This window comes from Natator depressus, chromosome 3, assembly GCF_965152275.1.
Source record: "Natator depressus isolate rNatDep1 chromosome 3, rNatDep2.hap1, whole genome shotgun sequence".
Classification (NCBI taxonomy): Eukaryota; Metazoa; Chordata; order Testudines; family Cheloniidae; genus Natator; species Natator depressus.
Window position 1 is genome coordinate 31053351 of NC_134236.1, and position 19515 is coordinate 31072865.

Here is a 19515-nt window from a genome sequence, read left to right on the forward strand (position 1 = left end):
GGAGGCTTGTGGGTAAGGGCGGCTGGCCGCGGGGAGGCAGGTGGAGGGGCTGCGGAGTGACGGCCCGAGCCTCACGCTGTCGTCGCCGGGAGTCGCTTTCTCCGCCCAGCGGCCGCCGGCCTGGGGAGCGGATCGCAACGCGGCCGGGCCCTGCCCGCTCCTCCCGGAGGCGTGACGGGGGGTGGCGCTCGCCCGGACATGGACTCGCCGCTCCAGGTGGGCGGCGGCCTGTAAGCAGCGTCCCGGGCCGCGAGAGGCCTGGCGCCGGCCGCTGGGCGGGGAGGCGAGGGGCCGAGCTAACATGGCCACCCCCGCCAAGGGGAAGAGCCTGCGGCCGCTGCACCCGGACACGCTGCGGGTGAGTGAGGGCGGGAAGCGGCTGGTGGCTGCGCGGCGCCCCGGCCCAGTCGCTCTCCCGCTCCCCGGACCCCCTGAGCAGCACAGAGAGCGAGGGGGCACCTGAGATGGGGGCCATGGCAGGCTCGCTCCACGCGCCGTAAATGACCCACCCCAACCCCTCACCCCCCCACTGGTCCCCCGGAAAAGGAAGGATGTGGCGTGGCGGCGTTAAACATCAGAGTTGCCCAAAAAGAGGCTTTTCTTCGGTGTGCGGTTAAATGATGTAACGGCGGCTCCGCTCTCCGGGCGCCTTGGCCGCTGCTGCGGATAAAACGCTTCTTTCTCTCCGGCTTCGCTCTCAGGCTCTGCTGCGCCGACGATGCAGGGGGTTACCCGGGAGTGTGATTTAAGAACAAAATCTGTTCAGACGCGTTCTTTGTTCCCGGATCTGTTTCTACTGCTGTGGATTTTCTTAAAGCGTATTTTTACAAATCCTAAAACTTGGGCTAAGTTTGACTTGATACCTTTCTTTTCTGAATTTTTCATGGGTTGGTAGCTGGAAACTTTGATAAACGATCTTGTTTCATGGCATTACTTCAAAAGAAGTAGCAAGAAAAAGAGGGAGGCCTTCTAGGATCGTTGTTGTAATTCTGTTGCTCAGAAAACACCCAGGGTTAATATAAATTCGGTTCCTAGCATAGTCTTCCAGCCTAAGAGTTGAAGTCAAACTGTTTGCATTGTAGTTATAGCGACCTGTGTTCTAAATTATATAATCTATGTAATGGGCCTTCAAGAAGTGAAGGAAGAGATGATCAAGGCATCCTTTAATACTTTCTATGCAATGCCTATGTGAGGAGTGAACCTCTTGCCCAGCTAAGCAGGAACATTCTCTCCCCCACCTGAGTGCCTCATAGCAATCACCTGGGTGGATCACCAGTCCTTTATTACTCCTGATTTCTGCAGTTGTGATAGGAGTTGAGTTTTGGGGGGTGTCTTCACTATTCACCCCTTCCACAAGCCTTTATATTAATCCTTCATGGCTCAAGTGCCTGTATCTGCTACTGGTTGGGAAAGGTTTGAGCCAGAGCACAGTGAAAACTAGCTCAGTTCTCAGTTTCATCCTACAGAGTTTTCAATCCCAGCAGTGAAAACTAACCAGATGGTTAAATTTTCCCTTGGTTACACTTACGCAAAGCTATGAACAGTAGAAAAAACACTGAAGCTGTCTGAAGACTTAAGACAACTTATTTAACAAAAGCCTCCATTCTACAGAAAGGAAGCTAACCTTCATGCAGGAAAGCTTCCTGTTTGCCATATGTATATTTCATGTCCTAAACTCACCTTTTTTGTGTTTTATTTTGTGTTTTAGCCACCAAAAATCAACCTTAATATGGAAGATGAGGTCCAGTTTGTGACAATGAGAAGTAAGTTTCTGAACTTCAAATTTAGAGATGTTTCTTTTTCTCAAGGTTTATGCAGTTAGAGGAGGAGTTTGAATAAACTGCTGCTCTCTTCACAAACTTAGTTCACGTATTTACCCAAAGAATGCCAGGCACTGTATACGTATTTGCCTCCTTATTTGTTTATAATCTGTATAAAACAGAGGGAAGGATGGCATAGAGCAAAATCAAGCAGTTGAGCAAGCAGTAATAATCAGCCCATCACTGACCATTTTGTTTTTCACTTTCCATCTCATTATAGTGATGGGCTATTAGTAGGGCCCTAGCAAATTCCTGGTCCATTTTGGTTAATTTCAATATCCTAGGATTTTAAAAATCGTAAATTTCATGATTTTAGCTACTTAAATCTGAAATTTCATGGTGTAGTAATTGTAGGGGCCCTGACCCAAAAAGGAGTAGTGGGGGGATCACAAGATTATTGTGGGAGGGGTAGCAGTACTGAACCCTACTTCTGCGCTGCTGCTGGCGGTGGTGCTGCCTTCAGAGCTGGGTAGCTAGAGAGTGGTGGCTGCTGGCTGGGAGTCCAGCTCTGAAGGCAGAGTCGCCACCAGTAGCAGTGTAGAAGTAAGCATGGCATGATATGGTATTGCCACCTTTACCTCTGCGCTGCAGCCTGCAGAGCTGGGCCCTCAGTCCGCCCACTTTCTGGCCACCCAGCTCTGAAGGCACCAGCACAGAAGTAAGGGTGACACGGTATGGTATTGCCAGCCTTACTTCTGTGCTGCTGCTTGCGGGGCGCTGCCTTCACAGCTGGGTGCCTGGCCAACGGCTGTCACTCTCCAGTTGCCCAGCTCAGAAATAAGGGTGGCAGTACTGTGGATGCCCCGCCCCCCCCGCCCAAAATAACCTTGTAACACTTTGTATGTATTGTTGAGATTGTTTTCCAATGTGCATTACTTTGCATTTATCAACACTGAATTTCATCTGCCATTTTGTTGCCTCGTCACCCAGTTTTGTGAGATTCCTTTGTCACTCTTTGCAGTCTGCTTTGGACTTAACTGTCTTAAGTAATTTTGTCTGTCAAATTTGCCACCTCACTGTGTACTCCTTTTTCCAGATCATTTATGAATATGTTGAACAGGACTGGTCCCAGACAGATCCCAGGTGCACACCACTACCTGTTTTCATTGTGAAAACTGACCATTTATTCCTACCCTTTGTTTCCTATCTTTTAACCAGTTACTGATCCATGAGAGGACCTTCCCTCTTATTCCATGACTGCTTAATTTCCTTAAGACCCTTTAGTGGGGGACTTTGTCAAAGGCTTTGTGAAAGTCCAAGTACACTAGTCCACATGTTTGTTTGACCTCCCCTCAGAGAATTATAATAGATTGGTGAGGTGTGATTTCCCTTTACAAAAGCCATGTTGACTCTTCCCCCAACAAATCATGTTCGTCCATGTGCCTCAGAATTCTGTTCTTTACTATCGTTTCAACCAATTTGCCTGGTACCAAAGTTGCCTATAATTGCAAGGATTGACTCTGGAGCCTTTTCTAAAAATTGGTGTCACATTAGCTATCCTCCAGTCATGTGCAGAAGCTGATTTAAGTGATAGGTTACATACCGCAGTTAGTAGTTCTGCAGTTCCGTATTTGAGTTCCTTCAAAACTCTTGTGTGAATGCCATCTGGACCTGGTGGCTTACTACCATTTAATTTATCAATTTGTTCCAGAACCTCCTCTGTTGACACATCAGCCTGGGACAGTTCCTCAGATTTGTCACCTAAAAAGAAAGTGTGGGAATCTCCCTTACATCCTCTGCAGTGAAGACTGATGCAAAGAATTCATTTAGTTTCTCCACAATGGCCTTATCTTCCTTGAGTGCTCCTTGAGCCCCTTGATCGTCTAGTGGCCCCACTGATTGTGTGGCAGGCTTCCTGCTGCTGGTGTACTTAAAAAAAATTTTTGCTGTTAGTGTTTAATTTGATGTGGTGATTGGATCTCTGCCGTTCTGATATATAAGGTACACAACCTTACAGGAATGGAATAAATAACATACTGTGAAGATGCCATGCAAACTAAGGACACGTGTCTCATTAATACTGGAAAATTTCAATTAAAAAAATCTTAAGATTTATTAAGTCAAACCTGGAGCAGGCATAGTCTTAACAGAATCAGGGACAGAAATTGGTAGTTTAATAGTACAAATTAAGGAATATATGGGACAAATTCTGCTATGAGTTACATGCCATGCAACTCAGTTGAAGTTAGTGGGCTGTGGAGAACTTGGCCCATAGGTGTTTTTAAATCAAATTTCAGGTGCTCTTGGATTGTAAAACCTGGACTGGAGTGCATCCTATAGTGGTACAATATTTGAAACTTCTGAGCCATAGAGAGAACCAGTATGAGAGCCTCTTAGGCCTGTGGAGCACCTTCAATGTTTTACAGATAGACAGAGGTAGGTCTTGATTCCATATACTCTCAAATGACTCTTGGACCTGTAGTGTCTCTTGTTGAGCTCAGTAAGAGTCTTCTTGCATGGATGCAATTACAGGATTGGGGATTTAGTTTATTAGAACGGTTCTGATGAGCATAGCAAGCTTTCGGCTGGGATTCCTTGGTTGTCTGGTTTTCACTGTCTTGTAAGGTGTTATGTATCCTGAGGTTCAAAACATGCAGTATTTGAACTGAATATGTACTCTAATATTTCACGTTTGAATAAAACATTTCCGGGTTAAATTGCAGGAATTAAAGGCAGAAAAATGGCCAAAGTATAAGGGTACCAAGCAGTTTCTCTGTGTCAGTCTTCAAAACTTTTGATAGCTGCATGTGCAATATCCTTGAGCTCTGCGCCTTTGATGTCTAAACAAAACTTTAAGGGTAAAATAAAGTACTGCTCGGAAACATTTATGTGATTAATAACTGAATTATTTTTAAACCATAAACTTTATCCAAGTATCAGAAATCATCTTAATAGTTTATGTAAGCTGAGTGTACACTAGGAGTGGTTCACTGGTATAGAAGTACTAATATACTGTACCAGCAAAGCACTCCTAGTGTGGACACAGCTATACAAGCAAAGCTGTGCTACTTATTGGTAAAGTGCAGTTTTGCTGGAATGGCTGCATCTACACTACAGACTTCTGCTGGCATAGCTATGTCAGTCAGAAGTGTGATCCCTGACCAATATAGCTGTGCTGACAGTCATCTGCAGTGTAGACATAACCTTAGTTTAGACAACCTTTCTCACAATCAGAAGCTAAACATTTCTAAATTAATTCCACTTCCCCTTAAAAAAAAAAAAAAAAAAAAAAGAATCTGGAAGAGGTATTTTTATGCTGCCTTTCTCCCAAAGGGGTAACTTCCCCTTACAAGTTATTAGCACCTTTTATTAGTTGTAATGCAAGGGAGAAAAAGAAAGAAAACTTTCTGTTGATTAGTTTTCTGTGGTCAGCGTCTGAATTATTCTCTTCTTTCTGAAAGATCAAAAGGCAGCTGGAGTTCTTAAAAAAGATTTTGTTCTTGGTGTTTTGATTAAATGAAATGGAGGAGCAAATTAGCCAGTGATTTAATTTAATGGAAGTAAATTGTGGTAATTGATACTCATATAATTACAGCTGTTTGAAAACTGGGTGGTCTAGTTTACTTTTTCCTTTGTTAGAAGCCATTTAACAAGTTATGTGCAGACATAATAAGCAACTTTTAATTTTATGTTATATTTAAGTGAGGGACCAGATGGCATAGGTAGGTGGCACTCAGACAGTCTTTTACTTCTTGGTTTCAGGCTTGTAATTAGCAACAGGACTATTTTAAACACAAGATATCATCATGGCTGTTTAGTAGCCTACCAGTTTGTAAAATTACTTATACATATGTTCATATCACAGTTGATATCCTTGTTGGAAGTCTAATGTCAAGAATTTAAACGGCATGGAGATACCTTTTAGCTTTCTAGATGTAACTTCTGCAAATTAATTAAGGCATATTGGATGGACAGCTTTCTTTATGACTTGTACTGATATAGAACAAAACTTCAACCTCCTGTCCTAATAACACTTTTCATAAGCATTGTATATTGGAAAATTATGACAATGCTTTGAACAGAGCTGCATGGATTAATACTAAATGATGCAATGTCAAACCTTTACAGAAACCCTGAAAGTCACAAAGCCTCGTTTTGATGCATCCCTGGTTTACCTGACCCGAAAATTCATGGATCTTGTCAAAACTGCTCCAGATGGTGTTCTTGATTTGAATGAAGTAGCAACAACTCTGGGGGTACGAAAACGAAGAGTATATGACATCACCAATGTATTGGATGGAATCCACCTGATTCAGAAAAGATCTAAGAATCTTATCCAGTGGGTGTGAGTTGGCTTTGAAATTTCTAACTTACATTTGCAAAAATAATACAGATATTTTGTGTAATGTAGTTTGACCTAACTTTGACTTAATTGTGAACATGTGTTTTAGCTTCTTTCGTGTTTTGCAGTAACTTTCATAAATGAGATGGTACAGCCTCTTAAATTACACTATGTAATTAATACAGTCTGTAATTATAGGATGCTTTTAACTTTCTAGTATCAGGAAATGAAGCAATTGTGAAGATTTTTTTTTAACTGACTACAAGAAACTAAAAATAATAGTTTATGACCAAAAAGCTTTCAACATTTTAGCTACACTTTTTTAAAAGTTAAAAAATGTTTAAGTATTCTGTATTGCACTACAGAATTTATTTATAAATATAAGCTTTAAATAATATTCTTGATAACTTTCATATTCTTTTAGAGGATCTGATCTCGATCAGGTTGCTGGAAAGGCATCAGAACAGCAAAAGCTTAGAGATGAACTTTCTGATTTATCAGCAATGGAAGAAGCTCTGGATGAATTAATTAAGGACTGTGCTCACCAGTTGTTTGAATTAACGGATGACAAAGAAAACACAAAATACCCTTTTAACTGCTGGATCAGTTATTTTGGCTACTGGCACCAAGCATTTAGTGATGGAAATTTAGTATAGCGAGTAAGAGGTGGAATTCATTGCCTTCCTTCTCATGCTTTAGTACAGGGCAAGTAATACTTGGAATTACTGGTCCCAAATAAACTTATATGTGCAGGTATATGTCTATATAGAATAAACAGCAGAAGGTAAAAGTTGAAGGTGTGGTCTTAAAGGAACACTATCACTGAAGTAATTATGAATATTAACATTTAGTAGTCCTATCTCATAGGCAAGCTTTGACAAATGAAAAGTCGTTTTGTCATTGAGATGAGTTAAACACCAAACATGAAAATTGGGAATATCACCTAAGATTCCTCATTCTATGCTTGCCTCTAGGCAGAAGGCTAACTAGAAAAAAGTCTGGTACTTAAATAAATTCATTTTCAGACAATGACCAGTGAAACTTGTCCGTTCCTTGAAAGAGATCAGAAAGTAATTATATCACACAGTAACAGCCGTCCCTTCTTCTTAAAACAGTTAACAGATTTCCTTATAGAATCCTTGACTTATGTGTACACTAGCTTATGTGACATATCAAGATATTCATAGCATTAAGGCCTTTCAAGAACAGATTGTTATGGCAATCAAAGCTCCAGAAGAAACAAAACTAGAAATACCAGCTCCTAAAGAAGTAAGTATTGCTTTTCATTACTCTAAGGCAACTGCATTTTTAGAATTCGAGTTTGCAAGAAGAGCAATTCATTTTTCACATACAGAAATTAATATTGGTATGATATAATATTGGTATTCTTATCCGATACTTTTCATAAAACAAAGCTACCTGCAATAATGTTTGGTGTAAAAGTGTGTGGGGACAGTGTTTTAGCTAAGGTGCTCATTGCTTAAAGTACCTGAATGCTTCACAAATTAATATAATTTAAAACCACACCTTGAGATGAGGCGATATGATTAACATCCCCCATTTTAAAGATGGAGAACTGAGGCACAGAGATTAAGGGTACATCTACACGGGCAGCAATCGATCCAGCCGGGGTCGATTTATCGCGTCCAGTCTAGATGCGATAAATCGATCCCCGACTCTCCCGTCGACTCCTGTACTCCGCAGGCGGAGTCAATGGGGGAGCGGCAGCAGTCGACTCACCGTGGTGAAGACACCGCGGTGAGTAGGTCTAAGTACGTCGACTTCAGCTACGTTATTAACATAGCTGAAGTTGTGTAACTTAGATGCCCCCTGCCCCCATGTAGATCAGGGCTTAGTTTACAAGCATACACTACTACCCAATTTGAGACTCCTAGACCTGACTTTTCGGAGTACTTAGCCCTATATAGATCTTTATATGTTCAAAGCACAGCTCCTGTTGGCTTCAGTTGCAGCTGTGAGTGTGCAGCACTTAAGCAAATCAGATCCCAGGGTGTCAAGTCAGGCAATCAAAAAAGAAAAACACACAATTAGTGATGATCTCTGACAAGCTTGGTTTCGCTAACTTGCTTAGCATCAGGGAGCTACAGCTTCTCAAATTACATATTGCTTTGGCTATAGTGTAAAATTTCTGGCAGTGGGTTTCCCTACTTTCATTCTTGGAAACAGCTGTAAACTGCCTGACTGAAATTTTCCGAAATGATTCCTCCTCGGGTAGATGCCTAACGTGGAAATTTTCAGCCTAATTGGTTGGTTAGGCACAGTTTTATAAGCAACTGGAAAACAGAGGCTTATAATAGAAAGTTTCAAGCAACCTTACTAAGAGGTGCTACCAGCCCTGACCTGTAATTGTTTAGAAAGCTAGTACAACATACTGTAAAGTTTTCATGCATATTTGATTTTTTTCTATTACAATGCACTTGTCTCTTCGGGGAAAAAATAGTTCTAGAACTTGTTTCCCTATAATGTTTACACCTAAATCAGTTTTTTGATTAATGTCTTGGGGTAATTTCGTGTCCTCTGTCTTTGGTTCTTGAAAGCCCATTACACTGCTGATATTATCTACTGGGGGTATTGACATAGCAATTTATTAAATTTGTCCTGCCTTACTGATTGTGCTAGCAGTAAAATTTGTGCCAACACTGATTGTTTTGAGCTATTCAGTTGTCACATTGACCCTAAACTCATCACTTTTGCTACCTCTGTTTATAACAGTGTAATAAAATTCAGTCATTTATCAACATGACCTGTTGAAAATGAGCAACGAAAGAAAGTAGTTCTTCACATTGAATGGACCCTCATCAAAATAAAACCCTTCTAGCACACAGAATTGTTCAGTTGCTTAATTACATTATTTAATAGATGTCATTCAATATGGCAGCTTCATAGGTAACCCTACCAATTTACCAAGAACTAAAGAACCTTTAAATTGGCTTAATTAAAGTCTGTTGAAGTTAATAGGTCCCTCCTATATCTGGACCTGTTCTTGTATGTCTATTTGTGTTAAAATAGATGCAAAATACTTGAAGTAAAAATTAGTTTGGCTTAATCTATAAATTTCTTCTGATTCTGTGTATATAAAATCTGTTTTACAGGATTGTATAGAAGTACGTATAAAGAGCACAAAGGGACCCATTGATGTATATTTATGTGAAGTGGAGCAAGATAACCCAGGTGCCAAAACTTTTGAAGATATGGATACTCTGACATCAGAAACTAAATCACCAGTACCTCTTGATGAAGGTATGTGAGAAATTTAAATGGAAGAAGGGTATTTATCAACATGAGACAAACTACTGTGAAATATGTATTGTATCCAACTCAGTTTGTCAAAATGATAAACACTTCTAATCCCCCTGAAACTTGTGTAATTATTAAAGTGGGCTAAATTTTCAGCACATGAAAAATATTTCAGAATCAACTTAAGCCCTTGTTACTAGAGCTGGGCAAAATCTTTTGGATAAATAGTTTATTTGTTGAAAAATGTGGTTTTTGTTGACATGAAACTGTTTTCAGATTTGACACACATTAATTGAATAATTTAGTCCAAAAAAAAGTTTTGGGGCTAGATTTGCAAGGGAACATAAGTCCCATTCAGAAAACATCTGGCACTGGGTTCCTCCTTATAACTTTTAGCCCAATGCATAGGGCACTCACCAGGGATGTGGAAGGCCTGGGTTCCGTTATCTCCATTTCTTTATACAGAGCAAGGATTTGGATTGGGTCTTCTACCTCACAGGATCATCCCCTAACCACCAAGCTATGGGGTGTTCTGGGTCAAGTCTCTCTCCTCCTGTTGAAGCTGTTCCACTTTGTATAAAGCACTTGAGCCGGAGAGTGAGAGTGAACATAGCCTGGTGGTGTGAGTCCCCTAACTACTGGGCTAAAAGTTATAGGGAAGGCTCCTCCTCTTCTTGATGTTTAGTGAATCTAGCCTTTTAATAATGCTGGAAACAAAGCATTTCGGATCAAACATGTTTTGTTCATCCAGGAACGGACTTCTTGATTCGCTGAAACATTTTAGGATCTTTAGATTCATTTTGACTCAAACTAATTTTTTTTTTTTTTTACAGAACTCTGTGTGAACTGAAAAAATCAGTTATTTGCTCTGCTCTACTTGTTACCTATACATATTTTGATTTGTGTAACGCTATTGTATAATATAATCTGGTGCCCTGCTGTTCTGTGATTAGATGTATAATGCCTTGCTACAGAATCTTAGAGTTTGCAAAACAGGAAAACTTGACAACTAACTCAATAGCTCACTTCAAGTGAGAGCGGATATGTCTGTCTTCATCAATAGAGATGCAAGATAACCAGTCATATATGCAGGTTACTGCTGTCTGGAAGTAAACAAAGCAGGATATGCAGTTTGATGGGATGGTGTGGGGAGTAGTTAAGGTGACTTATTTTCAGCAATGCTATTTGAAAAGCAGTAGTTGCCCTTCCCCCGGTGTCCACTAAGATTTTTGTTTTTGTGCCACTTGTGGAATAGCAACATGGTGATGTGATTGGTCTGTTTCCAACAGTCTTTGTGTTAACATAATCCTAACGCAATAGTTTTTCCTTATAAAGTATCTCCTGTGTTTAGTGGCACTAATCCTAGAGGGATGAGGAGTTAACCCTTTGCAAAAGTCAATGTAAAGAGGTCTGAGATTTGTAGCTTACAGTATGTAGTTATAGAATGTTAATTGTCTTCCATAGGGAGTGGAAATATTTTTTTAAAATAATGGAGCCCAGGATTTCTGTCATTAATGTGGGTATAAAACTGTGGATGACCTGTTCCTGTTTACTTGCCACAGCAATGCTCAGTAAAATCACTAACTTCCCTCAAAATTCTCATGTCTTGTACCTTCCTACATAAATTAGTCTTGGATTTCTTCTTTGAGTGCCAAGGAAAAGAGGAATTGGGGAGTATTTCTGTTACAAGGTAACTTAAATTATTAACAATCAGCCATTCCAATTTTTTTAAGTGAGATAGGATTCTAAAGTACATTTCTGCTTTCAACCATGGCAATACTTAGCAACTTGTCCTATTAGAACAAAAAGACTAGCACTAAGGATTTCTGGGTTTAATTCCCTCCTCTGCTGCACATTCAATGTGAAGTTGGGCAAATCATGTAATCTCTACCTCCATTTATCTGTCTTGCAAAATGAGTATAATAACTGGGGTGATGAGACTAAATATTTTGAAATCTTTGAATAAGACAAATTCTTTTCTGTGTCAAGCATTTATCTCAGTAAAGTTTGGGAAACCTCTATTAGCAGTTTAAGCTATAAAGCACAGCATGAATTAGTTCATTATTTTACTTGCATAAGCAGTCATGCTTCATGTTAGCACTTCTTGTGTAACTACTGCTTGTCTCTATAAACGGTTCAAATGTAGGATAAGCTTTAAAGAATAACACTTCTTGTATCTGCCTAGTTTGTTTTTCCCCCACTTCCTTGTTTTTGTGCCTATCAAGATTTACATTCCCTTTCATGTCACGTGACCACATCTCTTTTTTATTTCACTGGTTTAAGTGCTACTGTCCTAGCACCTCCCCGCCCTTTTGTTTTTCAGTGTCAGAGGAATGATCTTAACGGTGAGGGGCGATAGAACCATTTTATAGTGTTAGTTACCCTGGAATTCTTACACTGAATTTTTAAAGGGCATATATGTAAAGTTTCTAAATCCGTGTATAGCACAATAAGATCACATGTAGATGCAGTACTTTTTTGTACTTCTACCATACCTTAGCTTTCATAAATATGAATGTTCCCTGAAAGAGAATACATGTTTTGGTAATCTTTTTTCACTTCCCTTCTAGAGTGAGATCTTCTAAATCAACTTGAAGGGTGAAGAACCATTAGAACACCAAGTCCTGTGCAGATTATCATGAATATCTGCACTGCAGAATTCCCTGAGTCACTTGGAACTATGAATAAGTTTTTCAAACTTAAAATGGGAATAATTCAATTGTTGAGTGCTTTCACACAATTATCTTCAATTGCTTCAGTCTAAAAGAAGGTAATTCAAGGAACCATTTTTAGGAGCTTTGTTTCTACACTTGTGCGTAATCTGCAGCATTTGGGGGAAATGGCCTTGTTTTTACTGTTTTTATTAAATAATTTGAATGATAATAAATATGGACAAGAAATTACTTCAAAAATGAATATTCTTTAAAGCCACATCTGGACCAAAATATGGTCCTGCAAGACTACAGATAATAAAGAAGCACTTTTAATTCTGAAGCTGCACTGTCACTAAACAGGATTGTTAAATATAATGTAAGAATCAAAACTGGAGCATTGGAAGGCTTTTCTTACCCATAAGGAATATGACAAGTAAACATCATGAAAAATTGAAGCTATGCCTTGCACTGTGTGGATGTGGTTTGCATCTAACTCCGCACGGTGCGAACAATGAAGTTAAAGGCATGGCTTTTGTGTGTGTGTGTATATATCTGTATCATGTTTAGATAGTCACTACTGGAGATTGACCAAATGAATTGCACTTTTGCCTTTGTACAGCAAAAACTGAAATAAACCTGTAAATATAAAAAGTCAGTCTAACGGTGTTTAGTTGAACTTCATCTTGGCTTTCTCTTTAAACAGTAGAAATTCATTAGGTGAATATAATCACGATTCATCGCAGTTTTTAATTGCACTGTTAAACAATAGAATACCAATTGAAATTTATTAAATATTTTGGATGTTTTTCTACATTTTCATATATATTGTATTCTGTGGTGTAATTGAAATCAAAGTATACTTTTATTACAAATATTTGCACTGTAAAAATAATAAACAAAAGAAATACTATTTTTCAGTTCACATCATACAAGTACTGTAGTGCAATCTTTGTTGTGAAAGTGCAACTTACAAATGTAGATTTTTTTTTTTGTACACAACTGCACTCAAAAACAAAACAATGTAAAACTTTAGATGCTACAAGTCCACTCGGTCCTATTTGTTCAGCCAATCGCTAAGACAAACCAGTTTGTTTACATTTACAGGAGAGAGTGCTGTCCTCTTCTTTACAATGTCATCAGAAAGTAAGAACAGGTGTTCGCATGGCACTTCTGTAGCCAACATTGCAAAGTCTTTACATGCCAGATATGCTAAACATTCGTATGCCCCTTCTTGTTTTGGCCACCATTCCAGAGGACATGCTTCCATGCTGCTGATGCTCGTTAAAAAAATAGTGCATTAATTAAATTTGTGACTGAACTCCTTGGGGGAGAATTGTATGTCCCCTGCTCTGTTTTGCCCGCTTCTGCCATATATTTCATGTTATAGCAGTCTCGGATGATGACCCAGCACATGTTCGTTTTAAGAACACTTTCACTGCAGATTTGACAAAACACAAGGTACCAATGTGAGATTTCTGAAGATAGCTACAGTACTTGACCCAAGGTTTAAGAATCTGAAGTGCCTTCCAAAATCTGAGAGGGACGAGGTGTGGAGCATGCTTTCAGAAGTCTTAAAAGAGCAATACTCCGATGCGGAAACTACAGAACCCAAACCAGCAAAAAAGAAAATCAACCTTCTGCTGGTGGCATCTGACTCAGATAATGAAAATGAACGTGTCGGTCCGCACTGCTTTGGATTGTTATCGAGCAGAACCTGTCATCCGCATGGACACGCGTCCTCTGGAATGGTGGTCGAAGCATGAAGGGACATATGAATCTTTAGCCCATATGGCAGGTAAATATCTTGCAACGCCGGTTACAACAGTGCCTTGAGAAGACCTGTTTTCACTTTCAGGTGACATTGTAAACAAGAATCGGGCAGCATTATCTCCTGCAAATGTAAACAAACGATTGGCTGAACAAGAAGTAAGACTGAGTGGACTTGCAAGCTTCAAAATTTTACATGGTTTTATTTATGAATGTAGTTTTCTTTTTACATAATTCTACATTTGTAAGTTCAACTTTCATGATAAAGAGATTGCACTACAGTACTTGCATTAGGTGAATTGAAAAATACTATTTTTGGTTTTTACAGTGCAAATACTTTGTAATAAAAAATAAATTATAAGTGAGTACTGTACACTTTGTATTCTATGTTGCACTTGAAATCAATAAATTTGAAAATGTAGAACACATCCAAAAATATTTAAATAAATGGTATTCTATTATTTAACAGTGCAATTAATCGTGTGATTTTTTTTTTTTTTAATCGCCAGCCCTAATTGAAACATTGTATTGTACCGGCTCACTAACTTCTATAATTAGATGGTATGTCATTGTAGTATTAAGGCATCTTGACAGTGCTACATACCCAGTGATTGATGTGTAAATCTGTTTTTAATGGTTGCTGCATATGTCTTGAACTTAACTGTAACGCAATGCTTCAAAATAGTAGAGCTGCCTTTTCATAATTTTTACCATGCAAAAAGTTGCCTAATTTGGAACTGTTCTCTCAGCTGTAGCTGCAGTTTCCCTTTTTTTTCTAAAATGTTTAGCAAGGTACAAAGTGTTTTACACTACTGTCCCTCTGGGACTAGTTTTTCAAATGAGTTAGTTCATCTGGGATATCAACAACTTAAGTGTGGGACTCCCTATTGTTTTGCTATAGTATAGATTGTATGCGTATCAAGATTTTTCTTTAATGTACCCATGCATAATTTTAAACTTCCAACTGTGACAGACTTAGTGTAATCACTTTCTCAATTCACAGGAAGGTCAAAAATAGAACTACCACTATGTTCTAACTGCTGAAATACTTTCCTGTAGTTAAGTCCATTAAAGCCAATGCTAATTGGAGATTTCAGATGATCAGAATTTTTAAATACTGATGTTTTATACAGCTATTGTTTAAAACAAGTCTGCTTTTATTTTGTTAACAAACAGCACAGGGTAGTGGACTCTAAATAGCTTCAATGCAACTAAATGAAGACCCCAAATTAATCCAATTATATATAGTTTGCCCACTGGACAAAGTATTAAGCAGACCAGTACTTGTTTCAAGCACTCAGATGTTTTGTATGTGATCTAACAACTTCCAGATCTAGGGAGATGGCTTAGTGAATTCCAAATGGGACTTCAGCATTATTGGAATCTCATTATCTTTCCTACTTTGGCTTCCTTCAGAACAGTGAACTGTACCATGGGCTTCAATAGAAGCATTACTTAGGATTCATCTAAAGTTTAGGAAAAAATGAAGGTACGCTTGCTGGCTTGGTTATAATATGGATTGGGAAGAAGCTTGTAAAGGGTCCGGAGCAAGCAAGAAATCCTAAAGTATCTGTGAGTAGAAAGATCATTGGAGGAAGACATGCTTTCTTGAGAACCTGATCAGTAGACCTTAGTTTAAATTGTCTGAGTTGCAAGACCTTAGTCTGTCTGACAAAACATATCTCCCTCTAGGTGGCAGAGTTGTTTGCTTTTGGACGGAATAAGCAGTAATCATTTAATTAGCCTTTTCTAGGATCATTTCAACAGTTTGGACAATAGACTGTTTACTGTGAAATGAACACTTAAGATTTTATTAGCACAAGAGTGAGGAAACCTACATTTTGTGCATTAGGATAGGGTCTTGAACTGGAGCTGTGCTGCCATGTAACGTGGAATAATGAGCTATAGCATATATTAAAGGGACTCCATCTTAAACACACTTGTCAATATTTTTACTTGTTACAAGTAACATTGAAGATCACTATTAAAGGGAAGTTGAGGAAGTTTTTTCTTTGTCATGCATTTAACAGCATTTTGTAAATAGTTTCCTCTTTTCACCTTTTAGTGTGGGTCTTTCACACAGAAACAGATGGAGAAAAACATTTAAACATCAAAAAAAATGTGGTAAAATGACACAATTGTGAGGGAAGCCTGGGGCCAGATGTAAATATGAAACTACTCTTAATTTGTTTTTACAATGGACTAGACTTATCCCTGTATACTGACTTTAATAATGCATATTAAATATTTTAAAATGTGCACTCTACCCTCTATTCATGGTTAAACAGTACCTTTTTGTTACTTGAATCTTTGTAACCTTATCTAGTTGTGCTAATGGAAGACCTTAACATATTTCAGATGATCATGGAAGTAGCCAGCTAGCTGAATAAGCTTAGACTTGACAGTGTAGGAATAGATGTTGAATTATGCTCAGCTTGAGTATTAGAAACTGTCATAAAAGGTAAATGTGATGGGATACCTTAATAGAGGAGATAAGACTTTACTCCTGTGAGTATATATGATACAGTGCATCTATTTGATTTTTTTTGTGTAAAGTGGTTATTGAAATTACTTGTTTTTATATAAAAATAAACCATTTTGCAACGTGTGCCTGCATAATGTTCCTCCCTCAACTGTCTCCAGGTATTCTGCTTTCAATACATTAGGAACAGGTATGAATTATTTTTTTACTCTTGCCTACATTAGAATGATTGAGCATCTCTAATTGCATTAGTCAGTGATAGCCATAACCAGAATGCATTATTATAAAATGCCCTGCTTCTGACTCTATAATTAGAGCAAGCCACATAACTGGCCAATTCAGACCTTATTTGGCATAATGAGAGAGAAGATAACTACTGCAGAATTTTGAATGTGAATAAGTGTGTTGAAACCAATAGGACTTGGTAGGGAGAGAGACAGTTTTGGAAGGTCCCTTTAAGGATACAAGCTCTACGTTTTGAATAAGCTGTGTTTGCAAGGAGTTTATCCCACTTACAAGCAGGGTTGAGGTCAACTGGTATAAATCATGGCTTAGTCTACACTTGCAGTTTACAGTGGTGTAGTTATGCTGGGTGCCAGTTGCCAAATGTTGATTTGTGGCTAATCCTGAGTATGAACAAGCTCTCAGTTTCTTAGTAGCTTGAATCAGGTTTAAACTGTTTACATCTGAAATGAAGGTGCCCAGATCTGACGCTGTTAAAAAGGTATTTACTGTTACCTAAGCCATGATCTGCTATTCTTTTTGGTCTTACATCTGATGTCTGACAATAATATACATATATTTTAAAATATGTTGAGGCCTAAATGACACAATTTGGTATAGATACTGTACTTTTCTGTATAGTTTCTATGTTGTGTACATATTTTTCTAAACTTCTTTCTAAGAGAAATCCTCCCTTCAACTGTGTATACTATCAAAATATGGAACAGGAGGTCCCTTTACTTGCAAGGCGTTGAAGTGAGGTAATTATATTTGTCACTTTTAACTTACAGGAGAAAAATAGCTACATCCTTTTGAAAATAAAACTGAAATGGCATAGTTTGATACTTTTTTTTAAAGAACCATTTATGTAAATGAGAAGAAATTTGGGTTTTTAAATATTTAAGTGGGTGGGGTCTCCGTTGCACTTGAATACTGGCGAGTGAGGGACAGGTACTGAAAACTGGGATATGGAAGCATTTAAATGTATTGCTTAAACTCAAAATGTGTTCTTGTTTTTATTTATTAAATTTCAATGTAGTATACATTATATAAAGCAATACATCAAATACACTTCCCTGAAGATCTGCGGTTTTGGTTGAGGCCCAGCACAGCCAAGATGCAACTAGAAGTTGAACAGAAGAACCCTGGATCTGAAAGCACCAGCAAAAGGCAAATGTTAGCTATTTGCAACAGTATTAATGCTTTTCTTTGTAGGCATTTAGGCCTGGATCCTCAAGGGTATTTAGGCTCCTAACTTCTATTGAAGTTAGGAGCCTAAACATCTTTGAGGATCTGGGCCTTAGCTTCTACCTTCTTCACTTATATGGAGAGCTTTAGCCCAAGCACACACATACAAAGAGCTGTTCTAGCCCTTGGAAGATAAACCATCTTACTAGACGCATGCAAATCCTGGAAAAGTGAGAGAGATTTTCAATGGCATCTGGACATGAAGAAGGATTTAATGTGTTGGGTTAAGAAAGAGATGGGGATGTAAAAAACAGTGGTTTTAGTGTTAGACACATGAACTGTTGTGCTATAAACAGTTATTTTCTGAAATTCTGGTTCTGAGAGTTGTAAGCTGTACTCTAGCTTTGTTTTCTAATATCTATTCAAAAGTGTCAGGTAAATATTGCAAATTAGTTGACTTTGGATATTTTTTCTTTCTTTATATTTACTTCCCAATAAGGAAATGCTCCACTAAACTTTCCTGATCGTTCAGAAGCCATGACAGTACTCGTCTACAGTGTTAGGCACTGTACAAACCATTGAACTGGCTGTCAGCATGAGGTCTCAGTCTCTTAAGGCTTGAACCAAAATTTCCATTAGTCATCATCAGTGGTAGCAGAGCTTCCTCTTTGTGGGCCTCCAGGCAGTAACAAAAGAAAATAGCAACAGCCATGCTGTAGTTCCATCCACTTTGCTGAAGAAGCATGCATAGAACTGAAGCCTGAGAGACTTGTTTTTTTTCTTTCTATTTTAGAGTTTTACACTGATGCCAGTCACCACAATTGCTATATGCCAAGTTAAATTCCCTGCAATTAATGGTGGTAATAAAGCATGCTGAGAAATAAATTATTTGCAGCAAGATTCCGTAAGCCTGACAGAGTGATTTGACCTCGAAGCTGTGAATTACAGGAATAATGGTGTATTTCTACTGAAACTGCGTATCTGTCATGGTTTCTCCATTCAACTGCGGGAGATTGCTTTTGAGGCAAGTGCCTGATGTCTCAAACCATTAAACGATTGTGGCTTCACTACAGGAATAAGTATACAACGTGCTCAAAGTGAGAAATTACTGGAGCTGAAGATGTGCATTCTTAGCACAACTGAAGTTACAACAAGCACTTCTGAAGTAAAACAAAATGATCCTAGTCCAGCAGTCCTTAGGTGAGGAAAATCCCCCCTCAAAGTCAATAGGAGGTTTACCTTACTAAGGATGGCAGGCTCAATCCTAATAAATTGTTTACTGTGACTAGATTAGAAAGTTTATAATAATACGAGAACGATTTAGTTTGAAGCTCTGATCTACTGTATTAATATATTATCAACAAAAAGAATTCTGGTAATGGTTCATTACTAGATGGAAACGTAGAATTATCAATAGTAATGCAGAAAAGGCAGCAGTATTCAATTAATATTTGTTCTGTATTTGGAAAGGAGGGGAAAGAGGATATAGTCTCTACATGGCAAAGATAACCCTTTCCATTCCATTAGTATCTCTGGAGGATGTTTAACAGAAACTACTAAAGTTAGTAATTTTTAAATCAGCAGGTCCACATAACTTTTATCCAAGAGTTTTTAAAGAGTTGGCTGAGCATAGACCATTAACGTTGATTTCCAGTAAGTCTTGGAGCACTAAGGAAGTTCTAGAAGCCTGGAAGAAAGCTGGTGTTATGCCAATTTTTTTTTTAAAAAAGGTAAATGGGATAACCTATAATTACTCAGGTCATCAGCCTGACATCCATCCTGGGCAAGATAATGAAGCAGCTGATACAGGACTCTATTAATAAAGAATTAAAGGAGGGTAGT

General features: G+C 38.5%; 1 protein-coding gene across 4 annotated transcripts; it reads left to right on the forward strand.

The window, feature by feature from the left end:
- Window positions 1–12965, forward strand: E2F6 (E2F transcription factor 6). Of its 4 annotated transcripts, none has more exons than XM_074947651.1 (7): window positions 1–358; window positions 1709–1763; window positions 5889–6105; window positions 6527–6685; window positions 7257–7371; window positions 9216–9363; window positions 11931–12965. In XM_074947651.1, exons 1-7 carry the CDS (start codon window positions 302–304, stop codon window positions 11933–11935), a joined length of 756 nt encoding a protein of 251 aa, XP_074803752.1. In that variant the 5' UTR covers window positions 1–301; the 3' UTR covers window positions 11936–12965. The 4 variants fall into 4 exon arrangements, with proteins under 4 accessions (XP_074803752.1, XP_074803751.1, XP_074803750.1 ...); XM_074947650.1 differs by lacking the exon at window positions 11931–12965 and adding an exon at window positions 10194–11222 and having other exon boundaries at window positions 5889–6099; XM_074947649.1 differs by lacking the exon at window positions 11931–12965 and adding an exon at window positions 10194–11197.
- The last annotated feature ends 6550 nt before the right edge of the window (window positions 12966–19515 follow it).